General features: G+C 42.6%; 1 protein-coding gene across 1 annotated transcript in view; it reads right to left on the bottom strand.

The window, feature by feature from the left end:
* The window catches only part of LOC138199320 (partitioning defective 3 homolog), a 362202-nt gene that overhangs the window by 66061 nt on the left and 272656 nt on the right, over nt 1–23485 (bottom strand). Inside the window, exons 20-21 of the mRNA XM_069151329.1 lie at nt 22004–22132; nt 13052–13354 (exon numbers count right to left, since the gene is read on the bottom strand). Of these exons, the coding sequence (XP_069007430.1) occupies nt 13052–13354; nt 22004–22132 (432 nt within the window). The remainder of the gene's footprint in view (nt 1–13051; nt 13355–22003; nt 22133–23485) is intronic.

Genomic DNA, 23485 nt, shown 5'->3' on the forward strand with positions numbered 1-23485 from the left:
GTTTTATTTAGAAAATGGACCGTATTTTCTCGACTGACTTCCTGCCCGGCCGATCTGCTCTGTTCAGCTTGCCGCTGTCTCCAAGCGGCTTCCGTCAAAAATAGACTCGCCGCCTGTCTTGAAAGATGCGGTGCGACGACCCGCGGCACAACTGGTGGGATATGAAGCGTTGACTTTAATTGACGCTTCGCAGACGAAACCGGTTGAAAATGGCCTTTACAAACCACTACAACAAGCTCCTACAACAACAAGCACAAATGTTCAAACCCCAGTCAGCAGTTACTGAGCATACTGAAGTCACACGGCTTAGTATCACTGTAAGACTGCTGACGCTGACCTCTGACCTCCCGGTTGGAGGGGTGCAGCCTAAATACCATAATTACACATTAAGCACATATTTTAAAAGAGAAGAACACCAGGAAGTAATTCTATGGATTAAACCATACACACTACAGTCATTTTTTTCTTCTTCCACTGTCAGCATCATCATCTGATAGCCACTCTGTTTCCAGTCAGTGCTCCCACCCCCGCTATCAAGCACTCTATTAAAGTCATTCTGCACAATCATCTCTGAGTCTGATACATTATTAATAAATCATAGACACTGACACATACCAGGAAAGAGTGGCAATGCACTACAATACAAACACACATATTATACTGATCCATAAACACAAAACCATAAAGTGCTGGTCAACCCTAGCTGCCATGCAATGGATAAATCTCAACTTCCTACAAAAGGCAATAAAAAAAGCTGTGGATTTTAATTGACGTCTCTGACTACCACTAAAACATGGCCATTATCCGGGGGTGAAAGTGACTGCGGGTCGGTCTGGCAGTGAGCCTTTAATGACAGCCATATAACTGCAGGACGGGGATTATTCTTTATGTTTAATCACGGCGGAGAGGACCGTGTTTCAGGGATGATGTCTCTCACCGGGACGCTTACAGACTGTCGGCCGCGGAGGCTGTGAATCTAAAGGATGGTGGAGCGGAGGGAGGCCGAAATCACACAGGTGTTTTTAAGTGCTTATATGGCCAACAATAAAATAACTATATTAGTCCCTCACACATATGAACAGATCTCAGAAAAATGCCCATTATACAGTAATTGACAAAAAACTGTAAGCAAAAATTTTCATCTGTGTTTACAGCATCTGGTTGCTTCTTAAGTACTCATATTTTGTGAATTTAAATCAATGAATTTATCACCTCATTGGCAGCTATATGACAATTTAGTAAACACAAGATCACATTTATGTAAAGTTTAATATTTACTGTGCAGTTCCAGATAAGAGGCCATTGAACAGAAGCAGCAGATCTTTTTCACTAGAAGCTAGCGTGGCATTTGGTCCAATCAGAAAACCAATTCAATAAGTCTGACTAGGTTAAAATGCCTTTGGTTATTAACTTCTCCAGTAATTTCTTCTGGCACAAACAAACCCCACCAATCACAGATGATACAGTGGACACTGACAGCGTCTAATGTGATTCCCCTGAATAAGCTGGCTTTTCTTTGAAAACAAGCCAGGCTCTCAGACCTTTGGCTCCGCGATGATCCGTGATGACATCATGGGCCCATTACCGCGGACCAACAAGGCCGTGTGCTGCCAGTGCTCCATCGCGAGGGGCTGAGAGCATTTTTACAGGCATGCTGATGGCATTAGAAATGTCTGGTGGCCTCCACAGGGGTTTATTAGCCCCCATAGTGAGCTCAAACAGGTCTGGCTCAGGTGACCTAACGAAGCGCTTGTACCATTTTGCTAGAGGGGCCCTAAAGCTGAGTCTGGGCCCCGGCTCAGCTTGTAGTGGATTGAAACGCATACAGAGAAGCCCCCGGGCTTTCCCTGCTAGAGTCAGGTTTAATTCTGTTCTACCGGTGTGGGATGATGGAGTGATAGTCAGGAAATGAACCCTGTGTTCTCTCTATGACCACAGGTTATACGCTCGAAAACTCAAGGTAGAAAAGGTTGTGGCTGTCCAACAATCCGGAGCCAGGGGTGTGACATGAACTTGGACATGGAAAACAAATTATTTATTTGTTTTATGAAATTTAAGAACAATGACAATGGTTATATTTGAAATATTCTCTTTAACAGAAAGTTATATTTGTGTCCTGCATTTTCTAAACTATGTGATGAAGCTTTCTTACTGATACTAATACTAATTACTTATTTTTTACTAATAATCCTCAGCTATCGTTGTTGTGCGTTTGGCTGCTACAGTATGGATTATTCATCCACACAGAAATGTTATCAACATGTTAAATTAGACTGGAACACCATTATACTGGAAACAATTACTTCTCCCGATTTGATGTAAAAGTCCTATACTTTTCTGAGAATGACGGAAATGACAAAACTCGCAGGGAACTTTCAAAAGACTTAACAGAATTTTCACACAAACAGCAAGAAAAGAAAACACATTTCAATACCTCCTCATGACTCAATCTCAAATATTGGAAGGAGGCTTAAGACAGATGGAATGTGTCGCTGGCTGGTCTTGTGGATTTGGGACGTATTCACCCATTCAGCTCCCTGTAATTACAAAGGCTTTCGCCGGGATCCGATTTGCCGCTGGAAGCCTGTTCAAGGCACGGGGATTGGAAGGACAATGGCATCGTCTGACAAAAGAATATGGATACTGCTCTTAAAATAGAGAGAACTAATGCCACTCTGTCTGGAGTGCATGGGCTCGTTGGCTCACATGTGGGCAAGGTAAATTTAATTATGTGCCCTGTGCACACTGGCAGGCTTTTGATAATAATGAACTAACTTCTTGATACAGTTGTACCCCAGTGACCACTTAGAAAAAAAGTGTTCAGCACAGTCTTATTTGAAGACAGCTAATCTTAAAGCTCTATACACATTATTTCTAATGGCTGTGCAGTGGCATTTTCCATTTATAATGTTATGAATTTAAACGTGTATGTATAAAGTTAAGGTTTGAAGTTGTATGAATGTACAGAGAATTAGTGCTGGTACTACACATATATCAGCTACCAGAAGCTCTGCGGGGCTGGCAGGCTGTTCAGTGTTTGCCGCTCATGATGCAAAGGTGGTTCTGTTAGCTTAAGAAATCTCAACAACTATATTTTCACCATATCACAGTTTCTACTGCAGGATCTCTGTGACAAATGTACTGGCAAAAACAGTTCGAGCCGCAACACGTGTAAGCGTGTTATTGGAAGGTGTCTGCATGCTGCATGTTTTTGCAACTTGAAATGATTTTCAGATTCAGCTTAAAACTTTCTTATTTGACAAACCTTATGGTTAGGAGTGATGCAGAGTCACCTTAGTCGTGCTGCCTCAGATATGAGTTGCTGTTGTTTTTAACACTTTTTCTTTGAATATTCAACAATCTAATAGTATGTTTTTAACGTTGTTAACGTTGTTGTTTGTTTCCTTGCTGTGTGCTGTTTCATGAAAGTGTTTTAGGAAAGTGATTTTAGACTTAAAATAAAGCTGAATTGAATCGGCACAACGGAAGATAACAATAGATAATCTAATCGGAGAGTAACCTCCATCATATCAACAAAAGACGACACTCACTGACGGCTCATTTTTCATTTTTAATTAAGGGGGCTAATTACTTGATTCTGTGACCTGGTTTGTTCGATACAAATGAAGACAATAATTGATTATCTAGTCAGAGAATAACCTCCATCATATCAACAACACAAAATGCTCACAGGCTTTTTCATTTATAATTACTTGATTCAATGACAAAATAACTGATCCAGTACATTTTTATGTATCTTCTGTTATTTTCCTGCCTAATAATCCTTTTTTCAACAGGAACCAGTGTTTCATATTCTTTGTTCTGCTGTGTTGTCACATTTGTTTTTCTTCTTTTGCCCAGTTTATGCTCTCCAAAAGTTGTCTGCACAGTGAGAGGGGAAGCCCTGACGCCTCCACTAGCTTTTGCTCTACAGTAAACAATGACTTTCTCACTTCACCCCCTGAAAATATCAAAGCATAGAAGGAAAAACGCAACAGTTAGGATCCTCGCCTGCCAATCTCAGGTCGCTTTCATGTGTATTTCTGTGTTTACATTTTCTGGAGCTGAAGTGAGAGATGAAAGTGAGGTGAGGAGGACGAAGAGGCGAGAGTCATCTGCTCGCTGACACGGCTCACAGTGCAAACCTACGCTCCGCAGTCACCTGCCTCTCAACCACATTCCTCCGCTGATCTATTTCTGGAGAGGCTGTGTGACAGCGGCGGGTCGTGGGGATGGAAGCAGTGATGCTGCTTTAGTGGAGGAGACCCGTGATTAGTTTATGAAATTGGGTTATCTATCATGTGAAAAGCAGAGGTTTCTCACACAGGAGCCTCATATTCAAGGAAAATGGTGTGTTACTCAATCAAAATGGATTTCAGAGTATATTCCACGTTTGCTAACACCGCGTTCTCCGTGTGTTTTCTCCCAATTAGTTGCTGTGACATTTTCACAACAAATCATCACAGTCACTGTAAATTGTAGAGGAAAACGTGCCAGGGTCGGCAAATGCCTGTCTGTTTAGTAAATCTCTCCATTGTGCGGCTCAGTCAGGTATGGTGTCAGGCTTCGGCCACCTTAGGGAGAGTTGAGGGGGGATTAACTGTCTATTTGCAGCTGCTGATTGCCGAGAACGGGATGCCCTCCAGTGCTGATCAACCAACGAGGCTTCGGCAGCCCTCGGCCATATTCAAAGCCCCCCCCACCCATCTTCACTGCTGGGGCACGCCTGCCCTAAATGGCACACTCCCCTCCTTTCCTTTCATCTTGTGAAAATTCATTCATGTACGCATGTCTTCCAGGCTTTTGAAGGACGTTGATAAAATACTGTATGTGGATCCTTAATCAGCTTGATCCACTCGGTGTCGAGTTGAAGGCGAGGTGGGTCTACACCTCTCTCTCATGCGCCCTCCTTCCTTCTCTCTCTCCTTCTCGATTTGCTTTCAGGCTGTTTGCCTTCTTAAATGAACGTAATGGTACAAACGGAGGATAAATTGCTTTCTGTGTGCTCCATCTCATCACATCCATCCCACAGGGCCCTTTCCGAAGCAAGAAGGGAGGGTAAAAAATAAAGATGAAAACAGACCAGGAAAATAATTCACTTGCTTTGCCTGGAAGATACACGTTGCAATCTGTGTAGAAGCCCGGTGATAAGGCTGATGTACATTTGGTGCATTAGGCCTCCTGCTCTATCGCCACAGCACAGAGCAGGCTGGGAGAAAAGGGCAAAAGTCAGTGTGGAAATATGTGTGTGTGTCAGACACACGCCCTCCTTTCGTAACATATCTATAGGGTTTACATGGGGCTTTTCCAAACTGGTGTTGAGACTCTGCAGTGTGCAGAGGATGTCCTGCAGATTCAGCTAAACCCAGCTGACCTGAGGATTCGACTGAGAGCTCATTCGTTACACGTTCAGCTCACATTCCACATGAACTCTCCCTGTCATGTCGGTGTCCTGTATTTATTCTCAATACCTCCACTGTGATACTAATTTCACACCCACACTCAGATGGAAAAAGACAAACAAAACATTCCTCCACGACTGTGGGAATAAAATGTGATTTTGTCAAAATTGACTCTTAAGTTTTGTTGAACTTGGCAGCCGACAGGAGGCGAAGGAAGCGGATACACCAGACAAAAACACCCTGGACCAACAGAGATACCGGGCGAGTTAGTAAAATGTAATTAGTAAGCGCTAATGTCTCATTAAAGCAAACTGTTCCTTGATGCCAGACATATCAATTTGACTCCCGCGGGAACAACAAGAAAGCATTATTAAAGACTTACGAGGTGTTATTAAAGTATAAACACAGATGCAAGGGTCGTAAAATATTCATTTGTTTACCAATGAATTATTGAGAGGTAGGATTTAATCAAAGATACAGATGTTGCAGTCAGAAAATGTTCTTAATCTCATTTTGATTACATCTAAATGAAAATATATAGACTATGAAAATCACACAGACTGATTGTTGGTTGCAGAGTTAATTACAGGCACCAAACAAGAGACAGAGAACAAAATAAAAAAGACCGTGATGACTTCAGACTGGCTCAGTGATCATCTGACTGAGGTGGAACACTGAACTTATTGTCCGTATGGACCATTAGATGACTTCATTTTAGCAAATGCAGTTGGAGAAAAACAGAAGCAAATGATTATGTGACTCCACTGGAATGTGACTGTTTAGTTTTCTCATCCAAAAAGCATGATGGGGATGATAATAAACGAGGCTAAATGAATAGTTATCGGTCATAATGATTAAAACAACAGTGCGGATAAAAGCTCTATCAGCCTGTGGCTCAGAAGAGAACGAGGGGTCGGGGTGGGGGCTTTTTAACAGCAGTAGGCAGATCTACGAGAGTGGATTAAATAGTTACAAGACTATTGCAAGGCCATTTTCAGTTTCCAAGTTTCGTTGCTCGATCAACATCATCACCTGAGTTACACAGGTTTTGAGACCGCTGCGAGCTCTCCATGCAGGTGAAACTTCAGCAGAGAGCACATATCAAATGTTGTGTCAAACTTATGGGGAACAACAAGAAGCTGCACTGAGTCAAATCTGGTGAGTAGGAGTGGTGTGGAGCAATGATTGTGTTGTTGTGGGCGAGAAACGTGTGCCATCAGGCCACAGTTCAGGTTGGCAGCACCAAATGTTTTCCTTCAGACGCCCCTGAACGTCACAGTAGAACTCGGTGTCGACAGTCCGACCCCTGGAGATGAATTCATGGTGCACAACAAATGTCAAAGAATAGCCGGCTGGTCGCGCTTCTGTCCTGAGTGCCTTTTTCGGTCTTGGAAAGTGACCTTCTCCTCACCCTCACCCGGCCCATTGCTTTATTGTCGTCAGCTCTCTGAAGCATTTTAAGGATCTCCTCGGCTGAATTTCCAAGTTTTACACAAAATTTGATGCATATTCTCTGCTGATGTTGATCAAGCTATGAAAGATGGAGTATTTACTCACACAGATTACAGCTTCTCTGTGCTCCGTGCACCTCACAATGCTGCTCACCATTTGCGTGCAACAGGAGCAGCCTCTGAGCTTTTTGATGCACCTTCGCACATCTTCATCTGAGGTGTGAATGCGTGTCTCGCTGCAGATGAACTTTTCCCACTTTGCAAGTGAAGAAGTCTCAGAGCAGAAAGGTGGAAAGAGGGGGAGAAATCCTCACAAACTTTCTCTTGCAGATGAAAAGCCTGACCTTTTTACCAGCTGCAGAAATGCATTAGCAAACTCATAATTCATATTTCAGGACCATGCAAAGTGGACTTTTTGAGCAAGAAGGAAAAAAAAAACATCACGGTGAGTGTTTCTTAAGGTGGATCTTTGGGTTCTTCTTCTCTCTTTGCTGCCTGCTCGCTAGGTTCTTCGGAGCTGCTGAGTTGCAGGGGACTTCAAGGGCTTTGCACAGCTGAGCTCAGTGAGCTCCATATCTTTTTCTCCCTGCTCCCTCTCTGTGTGTCTCGGACTCTTTCCTGCCCATGCTCTGAGGAGCTTTAGAAACGCGACTGGGTAATGGGAGCAGCAGTCAATCAAATTGCAGTTTCAAAGGTGATGCTTTGTTTCACGCTCGCTTCCCACAAATCCCACCGAGCCCGGCACCTGTCAAGGTTGTCGTTCTGAAACGCAGCATCCAACGCCAGTCACCCAAACCACCCGGTCCCTAAGCAGATGGAGCGGTTGACTCTTTAGCTGCCTGTCAAGAAATGAGGTCATTCCATTTTGCTAGGTTTGGCCTTTTTCTTTTAATAAGGTGAAACAAAACAATCTAAAAAGAAAACTGTCTTCAGGTGTTTACGTCTGGCTCACTTTCATGTAAACTTGGTAATTGAGAGAGCAAAATTCATGTTACAAGTTTTAGGGTGAAATGTGATATTTATGTTTACTTTATATGAGGGTTTTAACAAAATGGAATATAAATAAACCCCAGATTTCTATTGGTGCCCTTTAGTTTTACTGAGTCTGACAGCATTGTCAAAACACCACTGGAGCTGCCAGTTCTAATAACGTGGAGGTGAGTAATAAATGGTCAAATGAGCTCTTGTTGTACCGTGATCCCACAGAGGAACAGTAAAACCTGATATGGCGGAGTGGGTAGGATCTCTGGACGCCCACAGCAACCAGGGGTCCTCGTATCTCCGAGGGTTTTATAGGCTCAGGTCTGACTCATTCCAGCTTTACAGTCACAGTGACCTTCCCATTAGGGCTCCATTACCAAAGCTCTATTAGAGAGAGAGGTGCATACCCGGGCTATTTACCCAGCTGCAGCCTCTTCTTATGAACTGTAGTGGATAAACAAGAGTGCAACTTTGTAAGCCTCTTAGAGTCATGGGTGAATGGCTTTATTAAGGCATAAAACCAAAGCGCATGCATATAAACACACAAAGCATATGAGTCCAAGATGCAAAGCTATAATGTACATTAATTGGCAATTGGAGGCATTTGGACCCACCTCGTTGAAAAAGGAGCACCCCTCATGTGTAACACACACACACACACACACACACACACACACACACACACACACACACACACACACACACACACACACACACACACACACACACACACACACACATCAACCTGAGGGCCCCTAATTAGCAGACTGGATCTAAAGGACAGTCCTTTTACTCGGCCCGTCACATTTACCGTATTTCAGAATCACCTGATAATCTATTATTTGAGCTGACCGCAATCATTTTTCATAATTGTTTTCACTCATCTACATAAAAATAGCTGAATAAAACACACCAAAATGTCACATGTCATTGTTTCCACGCTGCTTTCCCCCATTTGAGGTTTGTCTGTTGCTCTTTTAATGACGTCATCTCGTTCTTTTGCTTTAATGGCACATGAGTGGAGAATTATCGCCACCATAGTGGGCTGTTTATTTTGATCACGCTGTGTCCTTATCAGTCATTTCTTTATATATTTCACTGAAAGGTTTTGTGTATTTAAGGTTTTATTTATATAATATGTGCCCTGTGCATTTTTTGTTCACAATGCCTGAAGTTTGTATTTTTCCAATGTTCAGTGCTAATAAACGTCTCTTTGGCTCCTTAAAATGTTTATTATTGGGATGTAATTAGGTTAATACTAAAAGAGTGGCAGACAATGACCAGAAAAAACACAATTCATTGCAATTAATTGTTTGACAATTAATCATCAACTAAAAATGTTCCATATTTTTCCCAGGTACGCTAATGTTTGTTACGGAGGCTTTTATATGAAAAACACAGAAGAGGTCGAGCGTATTCACCTACCAACACATTCACTGCCACCATTAAGCATTCTGTATGTTTTTTCCCAGAGAAGACTGTTATAAAAGAAAGGCTAACAGCTAATTGTAACTCAATTTATGTCCGTTCAGTTGGTCTGTGGAGCCAGTTTTACAAGGTAACACTTGTGCAGTTGTTTTGTGCTTCTGGAGGTCATATGATAATCAGGAGACGACTGCCACCACGGTATTACCCTCATATAATATTATTTACTATGCTGTAATAGATAGTGGCAGCTGGCCAACAACAGAGTGCGTACTTTGTTTTTATATGTACAAACAAATCTGAAAAGTAATCTTCCCTTCATGGCATGAAATGTGTGAATCAGTTCTCAGACTTATTTAGTAGTGTTTTATATGTTGGGAGTTGTATACTGCTTCACACCGCAGCCTGTTTATTCTAGTGTGGTAAATTCAGTCGGGGTTGTTTTTAAGTAAGTTACTCGTTTGCATGTCATGTTGCAGTTCTTTCAGGTGTGTTGGCACTCGCTTCCTGTCAGATCTTAACTCAAATATCCCTGTAAAATAGGATTCTTGATCTGGCCCTTTGATCAGAGTGTGTTCCCGCAGGGCCCACCTCAGAAAGAGGTAACAGTATCGGTCAGAGTTAAACGCTACTCATTCCCCGTGTCACACTGGAGACTTGATTGACAGCCAGGAGTGAGTTGCCTTCTAAGAACAAACTTCATCTACTTCCTTTTCCCTGACCTTCATGCAGGAAATTCGGGTTATCTTTGCAGTTACAACACACACGGTGAGGTTAAGTAGCAGCAGCAGGATTAAAAAGGGTAGAAATTGTAAGTCATATAATTAAAAGGTAAATCAAAAGTCCAATTTTGCTGTCTTGATACATGGATTAGTTAGAAATGATTGAAAACTCTGTTGTGTTGGCGATTTATACTTCACAATGAAAGTTCCAATAAGTTTAATTTAGAAATGCAAATTACTGTTTATGTTTGTTATGATAGACAAGTGACGAGAGTCTCGAATCTGAATGTGTTTCAAGCTCCTTTTTGCACATTGTAAATAGAAAGCCTCTGAGTGAAATAAGAACCAGTGAATATTATTATATCTCAAAGGCAGCAAGACAAATATTACAGGCGCACAGCTGGGCTGGCATACACAAGATATGCAAAGCAGCAAGAGGTGCAAAACAAAAACGCAGTGTTGAACATGTGGTGCATATTTCAAATCAAATCACAACATTCGCAGCAGCTAATCCTGTCCCTGCAAATAAAACTCCATACTGTGCTATCAATACTCAAAGCTCAGACCCCAAACCAAATATAAGCTTGTATTTATAATTAACATGCAACACTAAGCTTTTCATGCTGAAATAAACCTGCAAAGGTGAGAGCTCAGTATTTCCAAGAAACAAGAGAAAAGGGGGAACATTACAGTTTTTGTGTTTGTTTCTTTTAAACCAAAAAAGTTCATAAAAAGTGTAATATGTGCATATTAAAATACAATAATTGTGTTATACCAAATTATGAGATCAAAACAACTGAAATATGAAACAGCTCCCAGATGGTTTGAGGAAATTTGGCCAAAATCCGAGTGAATCAAACAGGCAAAACTTTTTGCGATTTTAAAATGATATATCATGCCGGAGGAAGATTACATTACTCTTACAACATAACCACGAAGCAGATTGCTATTAATATTCCTGCTGGCAATGAGGGAGAAAAAAAAAAGAGAATAATCTCTCACAAGGCCTTTATACTGTTTCACTGCACAGAGCGTATTTATATTCCCACTGAGAATCAATAGCATCGTGCCTATCACTGACCAACATCTCAGACTATTGTGATCTGAATACACACACTCGCTGAACACCAGTCAAGCATCGTCTCACATTCTTTATTCAACTACCTGCCAGGCTTCCTGCCAACTTCTGCCTGAGCAGTGGGTAGTTGCTTTGACTGCAACAAAGCTATCCAGAGGAACCATGTGGAGGTAACCTTCACTTTAGACACTGAGATCGGTGGCCGTCACTAAGCCCCGAATGTATTGGCACGTGGATTTAGTTGGCTATCAGAAGGGACAGATAACCTTGTCATTTCTACCCTGACTGTCATGGGAGGGTTACAGGTTTCTAAATCCTCTTAAAAACACACTCACACACAGGTGCTCTGTCTTCATCACACATGGTGGCACATCACATCTGAGCCCAGAACCAAGCAGAGAAAGGTCATAAGCCCTCAAGTGATGGATGTCAGTCACAGGAGGAGGGTATTATCCTGCTCTTTAATTACACCCTGAAAGTTTCTGGGAGAATAGAGGTCTCCTGACTTGTCACCACTAGATATGACTTTGAGGAAACGTGCACCCTCATATCACTTAACCCTCGTGTTGTCCCCGGGTCAAAATGACCCGCAGCTGTGTTCAACCAAGTTCTATTTTATTTCTATATTTTTATATTTTTTTGGGATCATTGGTCATCATTCTTTAAAGAAACCCTCACAGTCTCATTGTCACCAATGATCCCAAAAAATATGAAAATAAAATAGAAATTGGTTGAACACAGCTGCGGGTCATTTTGACCCAAGGACAACACGAGGGTTAAACCAAGTAGAGAAACAAGCATCAGGAATCATCTAAAAAAAAACAACAACAACAACAACAACAACTAAAATACAATGGAGATAAATTACATTTGTAACATTTAAAGAGATCATAGATACATACCATTACAGAAAAATCACATGAATTTCACATGCAAAAACTCATGACCACATACACTAGAATGTGACCAGGTGAAACATATATATTGGCCAATGGAAATGTGGTTTTGGATATTTTCATGGTGTAATGTGTGAGTCCCATGGGGAAACTTGTGAAAACTTGCAACATGTGTCCTACATGTGATCACGTGGAAAACATGGGAAACACATGCTTTTTCTGTAAGGGTGATGTGTAAAGATGTGTAAAATCACTTGACCTAATTCCCTCGTAAGAAAATGCATTTGCACTCGTCCTCATTCTGCAGTTTCCTTGCTTGCTTGTGGAAACTTTTCAACAGCAAGTATTGGTTTCACAACAATTCAATTTATTTTGTGTCTGTAGTGTTATTGTTAGACACTGCTGATTGCTATATGGTTAGGATTATTTAGCTCAACAGTACATTTTGGGATTTCAGAGAGCATATAACACTAATGAAAAAAATGGGCACTTTCCTGATAAGTCACGCTAAAAAACAACAAATAAATACATAAAAACCTACAAGATTGCACACTGCCTTTTTGGTAACCACCTACTAACACAGTAATCTGAAACTACAGCTCGGTATGACATGGTTTTCACTTCAAATATTTGTGTTGACATGGAAGAGCATTACAACCCCCCAGTGACTCGGAAGCTGAACTCAGATGCAGCGTGACTCTCTGAAAAGGTGTGTGCGAGGCCGGGGAGGATTACCTGTGATCCGAGGATAATGACAAAAAAACCCTGATATTAAATTGTAACACATGGAGAATTACTGATGGGCTCCTGTTGTTTTACCTGCCTGCACGGGAGCGGAGGGGGGCCTTGTGGGACGAAGCATGCCCTGTGCGAAAATCATTGTTTTTCGGTGAACCATGAGTCACCCGTGACAAGTAAAAGTGAGCAAATACAATCACACCACTGCTTATACATTATGTATGAGGTGTAAATGAACTTGACTGTTGCACAAGCACAATGCACAAAGCTAGTTAGTGTCATTCGAATGGATACGAACGGCAGAGAACACAGTGTTGTACAGAGATTATTGTGGATGAACTGTGGGGAGGTTGCCTACCTGTCTGGAGCTGCAGGACGTCCATTGCGAGGCTTGTTGACCTGAGCGTACAGCGCCTCCAGGGGTGGACCGTGGTCCGGAAGGCTCAGGGGAGGCTGAGGGTTCTGGGGACTCTGAGGCAGATGGTAGTGGTGGCTGTAAGGGTCCATGCTGCTGCTGTCTACCGACGAGTCCAACGATCCGATGCCAGCGTAGGTGTGTTCCTCGTCAGAGCTGAAGTTGCGGCTCACCACATCTTGGATCTCGGCGTATTCTCTCTCCTTCGCCTGCCTCTCCCGAAGTTCCCGTGTCTTAGCCTGTATTCTGGGAGAAACACATTGAATTTGGCTTTATTAAAAAAAAAAAAAAATCTGGCAGTGTAAAAATGATGCACAGTGATGCCAAAACACATCACTGGGAATGAACTTTGCAACCTTAAACAAATATTTGATGACATGGACATCATCGCTCAAACTGTGATGGAAATACATTTAATCAATGAATAAGTTTCAGATGATGAGCCTGACAAATGGTAAAGTTTTTCTTCGCAGTTCAAAGTGGTTTTGAGTAATTTAAAATGGAGAAAAGCGAGGAATGTTTTGCAGCTGCTTTTCTTTTCCTTTGTCTCTGGGTAAAACTAGGACTCTCGCCAACTTAAGCAAGTGCAAAAGAACCATATCAAATTGCCCGATATTAAGTGGTTCTTAAAATATTCTTTTTATATCTTTCAGGCCCTGCATTTGTTTATTTGGAGGGTTGGCAACCTATTTCCATGATATCTCTCAGCCCAGCCAGTATAAATGTTGTTTTTACAAGATTGATAAAGTTAAAATTTGAAATGTCTCATAACTCAAACAAAGATGCTTACTTACTCTTTTTATTTGTGGAGACTAAACATACCCAGTGGGAGGAACAAGCAGATATTTGATGGTATTTCAGATATTGAGTGGCAAGAAATGTAATGTGAGTAAGGAAGCAACCCAGGATAAAGAGAAAAGACCTTGTGTAATATTCGGTCCCGGCTTCAGAGAGGTTTACTGCAGCATTCCAACTTTTAAGTTTAATCTCAGATATTGATCAGTCCAGACTTCAGAAGAGGCCTCTCCTCCACAAACTTCTGAAGAGTCTGTCTTCCCCTGAGTAACCGAGAAATGTGTTCCTCTCTACTGAGAGAAGCCATATAGCACCAGTCAAATACAGTATGCGGCTTTCCATGAGAAATTAATCATTAGAGTGGACTGATCTCATCCCTCAGGACCTCTAACAAGAGAAGGTGGGAGGCAGACAGTCAGACCTCCTCTTCCTCCTTCCCGCCCCTTCCTCTCCCTCCATGCTGTTGCTCTCCCCGGGACCTCTTCCACACAACAGAGCCTTTCACAGGCCTTTCCTGTCTCAGAGAATAGTTCAGTGTGAATGCCCATCTGTCCACGGCTAACAAGAGTCAGTCATGGTGCTGCATGGGAGCGAGGAGAGCTGCCGCTGCAGGAGCAGGGAGGTGGACAGTGTTGGGGGGGGTGACCTCCCACTGTGGCGACCCCGGCAGCAGCCACCAGACTGCTCACTGGTTCCAGATGTTATATGTGCTGTAGGGTAACACACGGATACAAGCACGCTATACCTCCCACTGGTGCTCCACTTCCCTCTTACCTCAGGTCATAACTGACCTCTGACCCCTGTTGCTGCTCCTCACAGATGATTGACGGGTTTGGAACAGAGCGAGAATCCCCCCTGGAGCTCCCACTCCCATGTCTGTGTATTTTAATAACAGTAATCACGTTTCAAACAATCACCATTTTTCAGTGCCGGATTAACCCAATTCCCATATCCTACCCATAGACTGCCTTGTTTATTTTTAGCCGCCCAAAATCCCATTTTCTCAGCATTATCTTCGGGATGAGATTTAGATGGAGGGCTGATGCAATGTTGCATGATGTGCAGTCATGTATAAAAACCTCAGAGCTGGTGTGGTGTCTTTTTGCATTGTCGTGGACCAGGTACACTGTGAAACTTATTAACTCAGATGTGTGGAGTTGGAGTGGTCTCACTTTGGCTCGAGTTGTCAGGAAATAGAAAACAAGCCGAACACAGACAAAAAAAACCACTAATTCCCAGAAGCCCTTTCACCTACCATCTGGCTAAAGTGATGTCAGATCTCTGCCAGGAAGGACCAAACAATGATGTTACCGCAGGTTCACGGAAGTCCGCTGGGATCTTGAGGCCCTCTGGCGCTTTATGGACTAATCAGATTCATAAAAATGGCAATATTGACATTTGGGATTAGATAATGGCCTCGGCTAGACTGGCGACATCAAGCTCGAGTCTTCTCTTCCAGGCCTCAGGAGTCTAACATGGATAAGGCTAATAGGTGCATTTCAATAAAAGGATATTAACAAGCAAAAATGCCAAAGTTGTGAGTCATGCTGTTGTCATTAGCATTATTACATCTGGATCCACCCTGTCTTGTTACTTTTATGCTCTTTTCAACTTCAACTTGTTCCAATGTATCACATCCTTCCCATTTTACAGGGGAAAAGTTATGGTTCTTTTTTGCCGTAGAAAATATTAGTCTGTCTGAGTGTTTGTGGAGAAAACAAATACAATCCAAACCTGTCACTCTGCTGTGACAGGCCTATTCCAACATGTTTTGGCTGTCATGAAGAAAAGCTGGGCAATCACCTGGTGTCAGCTTTCCATCCCTCGCCAGGTGACAGAGGGTCAGTCTGTGCCAAACTCATATTTGAAAGCTGTATTCCAAAGATGACTGTAATTGTTGTGTCAAGAGTTTACAGTGTCCATCTAGTTTGCGTTAGGAGAACTGTTTTGGACGAGTACATTTTAACACCCCTCGTGACATATCTGTAAGGGACCACAGTGTCAGTCTGTTGGTCGGTGGCTTGGTTTTTCCACCACTTTGGTAAACACAGAAATATCTCAACATCAAATGGATGGAATGCCATAAAATTAAATTACTTTAAATTCATTGATAAATTAAATTTGAACAGGCATTTATGGAGCCCAGAGGGCTAATCGGAATGAGTGCGGCGATCCCCTGACTTTTCATTCAGCACCATTAACAGACCGAAGCTTTGACGTATCTGGTGAAACATCTAAAAGCTTTAAGGGATTAAACAGATATTGATAGTACCCCAGATGATAAATTATAATGACTTTAGTTTATATTTAGCATCACCATGTGCTTGAAATTTAGAATTCTACCTGAACTGTCTCAAAAACAATTAGATCAATTGCCATAACATTTTGTCGATATCCTCATTTCTTTTATAGTGAATTGCAATAACTTGGTAGTTCTTTAACTTCTAGAGGCCTCATCAGGTCATACATTTAGGTTATACTACTTTGGTTATGCAGGAATTGATGACCAAATACAACGTACTTACCAAACTAACAACACTCCCAACTAACAAGACTCCAATCAGCCTTAGCTGTACTTGTTTTTGAATTTTACTTAGAAAATGTGAAACTAAGATGGGGATCGTGGTCAACATTGTACCTTCTAAACATTAGTGTACATATAGTGCATTTGGACTTATTATTATTAACATAAGAAGTAAATACATATTTCAATTGTATCACTAAAATGCTGCCTGTCACTATACTTGACTCGTATTTCCTATTATAATGAGTACAGGTTGAAGTTAGAGAACAAGTGTGGCTTAGATTAAATTTACTGCCCAATTTCAGACCAAAGATTCATGCCAGGATGTAACTGTTTTAGAACGTTACAGGAAAAGTTGTAGAAGTGAGAACTGGTCTGTCAGTTCGACTTAAACTACCCGATGGTGTCTCCTGTGACTCAGCATGGCAAATAACCAATGAGCAGACCATAGTGCACGTCCCCTCTTTGAACAACCAATCAGCTTGTAGCCAAGTCAGCGTGTCACAACAGTTGCAAGCTGTCAGCGGAGTTTTGGATAAAAGAAGGAGAGGATCACCGCCTCAATTTATGAGGAACAGCCGTGTCTGAATGATACAAGCCTTCGAACTTACTCAACACAAGCTGATCCAGAAAAAGACAAAAGAGGGGAGATCTCCTGTCTCGACTTCATGGCTTAAATTTGCAGAAACCCTCTGGGTGTTCTGTTGAAGCACCCATGGGTGACTTCAATTTCTCGACCGTTCGTTTTTTTAAATGTTCATTGTTTCATCACTACTAAAAATGCAACTGTTGCAAGTAACTCACTGTCATTATACTCATTTATGTTTTAATACCCTACAAATTATATCCTGCTACAAAAAAAGCCTGAAAAGCCAGCAGTTAAAATGGAAGTACAGAGTCGTTACTATGAAGATGTCACACCGTCTTGTCTTGTTTTGGTGTGAACTGGCAGGTCTCACAATGTTGCAGACTTGTGAATCAAGAGTAGATGCAGGTTTAAATCAACTACTCTCAAATGTCTACACTTGCCTTTAAAGCACAAGGTTTTATGTGTTTTGATTTTTCCCTACGTGGTCTTTTCCAAATCATAACCAGCTGTTTTGGTAGCCTGAACACCTGGATAACACGCCGCTGTCTTTGGGGTCCTTCACCCCAAAGTTCAGTTAAACATCAAGCAGGTAAGTAGCATCTAAACGCATTTGTAGGAAACAGATTTTGGAGTCCGTTTTTCTGTTCTGTAACCTCACACACCTGCAACAGCTGCTTCACTTCCAGCTCCTCTCATTCCCCTTCCCCACAGAGACCCCCCCTGCTCTGAACCATATATAGTCCATTAGCCAATTAATGGTCTGGCATGTTAACATTGAGGAGAGTGCTGCCCACACTAAACACATTATTACTGTACAGCCCCAATTACAGCCCTTCTCCTCTCTTCTCTTACCACAGACCAGGTTTTAGTGGAGAGGGCAGTGCAGCTTTTAATGCAACCAGCCTGGAGAGGTTTGATTTCAAGAAGGGGGCATTCAAGCTCCAGAGTCTCCTCTGTGAAGTTTAATTACACTGATGAAACAAATTAAGATAATTCCAGTATCTCATCAGTGTATGTGTGTGTTGTTTGTTCCTTTACATATACAATGCTTACTGCTCACTTGTTTTTCATAACAGTGAATTGAAAGGCATTTCCACCTGGTGAACAGACAGTCTAGACAGTCTATTGCCAAGGCTTTGGGGGCAGTTAAAGTTCAGCTCCTAATCTTTATGTAAAAAAAAAAATATATAATTATGTGTCAGCCAGATGACACTGCTCTTTCTTTAACATCCCTCACTTTCACCCTGTTCTTCTTCTTGTCACGCATTGTCACAAAAAACAACAGCACGGTCACACCAACTAAAGCTGAATTTGTAATGATACTTTTGCTTAAGGTTCGTTTCAGTGCATAAATAGTAATAGAAGCCAAGTAATTACTTTCTACTGGAGGAACAGGAGCGACATGTCAGCTCAAGTCCTTCCTCTCCTCTGAAGAAGACTCACTGTTAATCCAACAGGGCTGTTGTTTTGGCCCGACAAAGCAAACAGACTCCTTCTCCATATGTTAGTCAATCTTTAATCTACTGAAAAGCAAGGGAGGAAGAGGAGGGAGGAAGGGGGATGTCTTTACTCTCACACTTTCATTTTGAAGTCAGCACACTTAGAAGTTTGAAAGCATGCCTCTTCAATATGCGTTGTTACCGTGCTGGATGAAACAGAATGTATTTGCTCTCTCACTTACTCATCCAGCTGCCTTGAATGGATTTTTTTTCTTTTCAATGCCCGCCTCATCAAAACATGTTCTATTGTTCTGAAGTGCAGATGGAGGGCAGAATGTAGCTGACTCTAATCAAAGTGCAGTAAATGACTCCGCGCGCAGCTGTCTGGGCAGAAACCTCCGATAGCCCGTCTCCCGTGCCGACACTCGGCCCATGTCAGCATAATGTAATCACAGAGATAATTGTTCAAGTTTGGTGGTGTTAATAATCACATTAACTTGCTGTAGGTATCAATATAATTACAAATGCAATCACACTTCCCAATCAGCCAGTCGCTGGAGCTTCCTTTGAGCTCGCCATGCAAATGAGACTCAAATCGGATACTGAAATAATGAGATGGTTTGACAAAGTGGAACGATATCACCGGAACAAAAAAAAAACAGAAAGGGAGGTATCTGCCTTATAGCAAATCGCTTTATATTTTTGTGTTTGTAAGCTGAACAAGAAGTTTTCTTTTGTTAAATAAAATAGCAAATTCTCCCGACTAATCCAGGTTTGTCAAAAGTAGATTGTGCTGACTGTTTCAGAAACACTAGTCGGGCTTTGTTTGTCTCGAGTCAGCAGGAAGTCTAACAACAAACAAGAGGAAGCAGGCCACTGTCTAGGAAAAAAAAAATAAAAAAAAAAAAGCTGTGCTGTGCTGTGCTGTGCTGTGGTCTGGGGAGCGGGAACAAGGAAGAGTGGCAGTGGAGTGCCGGCTGCTGATTAGAAGCCAAGCGGAGCCGAGTAGATAAGAGAGAATGGACATCATAATCAGCTGCCACAGAGAAAGACAGAGAGAATGGAGTTCAGTCCAGGCGGAAAATGAAGAAGGAACATTGTCAGGTTCTGCTTTGTGTGCTCCCCACTTTGGCCAGGAAAATATAGTTTCAGGGCAAGCATGTGTGGAGATAAGTCAGAGACTGATAGAAGCTCCAACAACACCACCCGCCCTGTGTTTCTTTTTCTCTCTCTTTCTGCAACCCCGTGGCTCTGCATGAATGAATGAGGGCCACAGCCACCCAGGGTCCAATCAGAGTGCTTGTTGTTTCCACGGTCCTCTCAACATGAGCCAATCAGATAGGGGCGTCTTGGGTGCTGTCCACGGGCAGAAAGAGAGCGGAATAATGTCTCCCACTACTGAGTCGAACATAGATTTCTATCAGCCGAACCACAGGTTTTAATGCTTCTTTGATGAGACATGAAACAGTCAATCACAGGAGCTGTGTAAAATCTGCCAAATTTCTGCAAAACAAATGCAGCTGATAACCACTCTTCATCAAGTGGGTACACCGCTCTGCACTCTGCTAATGAAGTCAAAGTTTTATGTACTCTCTTCTCCATCATTTCCAGTCCATAAGAGTCTGACAAGATATCAATGGAGGAGAACGGTTTTACTCAAAATAAATGGATTGTGTCTGCGAGAACTACAGGTCAAACCATAAATTGCAAGAATCATATCAAGGTCACAGTTTTAGATATATGACCATAGCTACCTTATTGCAGGGTAAAAGGGGCAGGTTTTGTGAATTAATCTGTTCCACCTCTTCGCTGACTCCTATTTTGAATCACTAAAAGCTCCTGTCGAAACTGTCTGCTTGAATTAACGATGGCTAATGTCAGCTGGGCCGGGAGTTTGGCTCCGGCCAATCCCGGCCCGTGCTGAATCACAGCGCTATTTGACGACGGCCAGCTTCGGAGGCCCGGTATGGTCTGATCCCTAATTTCATAAAAGCGCATAGGAATGTCCCGTCTCAGCGTCAGTGATGCCATCAATCAGAACATGTGGCCGACACGGAAGGACCGTGACAATGAAATGTAGCACCTTGGAAGTGTAATACAGTAGTGCCACCAAAAAATACAAGAAGTAATGGATTTCTGAGCTGTCGTCCTGCTCAACCGTAATGCTTTGAATATCGACTTGGCTTCATGGCAGGTTGGTTTATTATTACCCACCACAATTTCCCTGAGGATCCCCTTTCCATTAACTGAGGGACAATCCCGGCCTGGCTGAGTGATGGGATTTGGGAGCAGGTACAAAAGGAACGAATTAGGTTGCCCTCCTGCATTGGAAGCTGGGATCGGAGCTCACACATGCAGAACGGACACAAACAAGACAGGGAATGAGAATGTGCCACAAGACAAAGACGTGGACAAAGAATTGGGTGAAAAGATGTAGGAGCCGGATTTAAATGGTGTGTATGTGTTTGTGGGGAGGGCTGGGAGGGCATGTGCTCGACATATCTCATGCCCGCTGTGTGTCTTTGTGGATTCTGCTGCTTAGCATAGCGGTTGTTTGGGAGCTGCTCAAAGGGGACAGATCTGGATGGAGAACCGGTGCCGGGTGGTCTCCAGGGCCCATTGAGGGAAATGTGTTGGGCCCTCAGCCAGAGGGGGCAACACCCTCAATGGAGAGGACCTTCGCTTCAAGTCATAGCTGAATACCAAAAAGAAACGTGCTACAGCTTTTTGAGTGAGGAATCCAGATGTTCTATTCAGCAGGGAAGAGGGCCTTTGTGACATTTTGTTGTGTGTGTGTGTGTGTGTGTGTGTGGTTGTGTGTGCACTGGTTTGTTTGTGGTTTTCGACAGACATCCATCCCTCTCTCCCTTCACTGTAAGAGGGAGTGCTATCAAGCCCTATTGTTTCTATTCAATTAGCTGTCATTACCAATGGCAGTTTGATTACTGAGTTCATTTGGCTGCTGGAGAACAATGGAGGCAGCAAGCTGTCTTTTCATTCGCCCCGCCACCCGTATTGTCTCCCCCGTTGGAGAGAATTAAATGGGGCTTGTCTGTGAGGAATGAGGCGGACCCGGCAAAACCACGGCCTCGCCACATTCTTTTGGATATCCCGATGTCCAGAAACGCCAGAGGACACGGAGCCAAGAGGGGCGGGCAAAAAAGGAACAGCGTATTCTTGAGCGATTAACAACCTGGGCAAGCTGCAGGAGAAGACAAACGCCGGGCTACATCGATTTCACTATTATAATGAGCACCATTCAATCATGCTGAATCCACAGGGGCCTACGAGCGCCATTAGGAGGTCAGCGCCTCTGAATGGTGCAGGCAACAACAATCTATAAATGATCTATTTAATGTACTGATATAAAAAGAGGACATTTCACAAATTGACATCCGAGTGCTTTCCCAGAATTTCCCAACCTTGCTTGACCATTTTGTTAATGAGGTAGTTTGCCAATTTTCCGGTCAGTGGTGTTTCTTTTTTTCCTTTGTTCATCTGGGATTTAATTGTTGGGGCTTTTAGTGAGCCAAAGCTCGAGCACTCACCTCTCTTGTTCCAGCCTCATCCGCAGGGTCTCCTCTTCTGACGCCTGCATGTCCTCGGCTTTCGATTTACTGGAGCTCTTCCGCTCCATCCTGTCTTCTGGCCGCTCATCCTTTCGGTTCTTACTAAACCTGAGACAAGGAGAAGGGCAGAGAGTATTTAAGTGTGGCTCAGACTTTAATCATTTTCAAACTAATATGGATATTTTTTTACATGAGTATGCCTCTTTCTTTGTCTGGGAGATTCAGGTGAAATACTCAGTAGGAAATTAAAGTGTCAAACTGTCAAAATCTTCAGGTTGGGTTTGTACTGGAGAGACAGCTCAGGAGGAGTCTCCCCCGGGCACCCATTCGTTATCGAAAGAATAACTTGGCCTTTTTCATATAAATGCAATCAGAATGGATCAAGCCATATCAAAAGATAACTCAACGCCGTGAGTTCCCACCCTGCCACGGCTCCATCCAGGACAGTAGAAGACATTCAGTGTACGGTGTTAAAAGTCTAAAAAGCGGAAAATGGCAAAACTCTTTTCTATAGAGAGGATGAGCTCCCTGTTCCCTCCCTGAGCTGTACGCTTTACGAGAGTGATGGGAGTGGTGACAGCTCATGATTTAGTTTTGAGCGAGTAAGGAACAAACTACCTGCAACGGGAAAAATGGAAGTGAAAGAAACGGGCGAGTTCGCTGGCATCATCTGTAACTTTCGAGACAGCGTTGCAAACTTTTACATTTTAATGACGGGAGTGACACACTGGTGGCAGTAAATCCGTGACAGCTTTAAGGCAAGGTGAGAAGAAGCCAAGCCGATGATCATAAATTCTTCCAGTTGGCTGTGCACGGTGCTGAGCGGCTAACTGACTGGAGACTATGGCTGAGGAGTGTGAGATTATGACGAGGAATGGAAATAAAAAAAGGAGACGTGAAGTTGACGGGGAGTACAGTCCATTTACAGGACTGCACGCTCACAAACACACAAAATATTAACCCAAATAATTATACTCCATTGTCTGATACCTCATCTCTCACACAGATGTGCGATGTGACAAAAAACAACTTTATACATGTGCACAGGATTTAAAGATAAAATATGACACTTTCTGATGAGACAGTACAGGAAAGGCAGCATTATTAAAGTATGATGCCATTTCCTGTTGAGCCACAAAGGGGCCAGCTGTGGAGGAAATGCACAACAGCAGCATACAGAAAAGGGAAGGATTACAGATATCCAGGAAGTACACATGGTGGTCGTTTTGCACACAAATATAGAAGCACATCTGCACACCATATACTGTAAATCCACTGGGTTATCTACTTTGATCTAATTGAAAAAGTCTACACAGAATGCAGACATTAGAACACCACGTCTATGTAGCTTATCACAACCCGCTGTTATGTTTTAAAGTAAAATGGCCTCTAGTGGCTGAATAAATAAGGACAAATTGGTGTGACACAGCTCATCTAATGTCTATATCAGGAGTTACCGAC

Source organism: Embiotoca jacksoni, unplaced genomic scaffold (genome assembly GCF_022577435.1).
Source record: "Embiotoca jacksoni isolate LCO1_2020_lvr unplaced genomic scaffold, fEmbJac1.0.p SCAF_17, whole genome shotgun sequence".
NCBI lineage: Eukaryota > Metazoa > Chordata > Actinopteri > Embiotocidae > Embiotoca > Embiotoca jacksoni.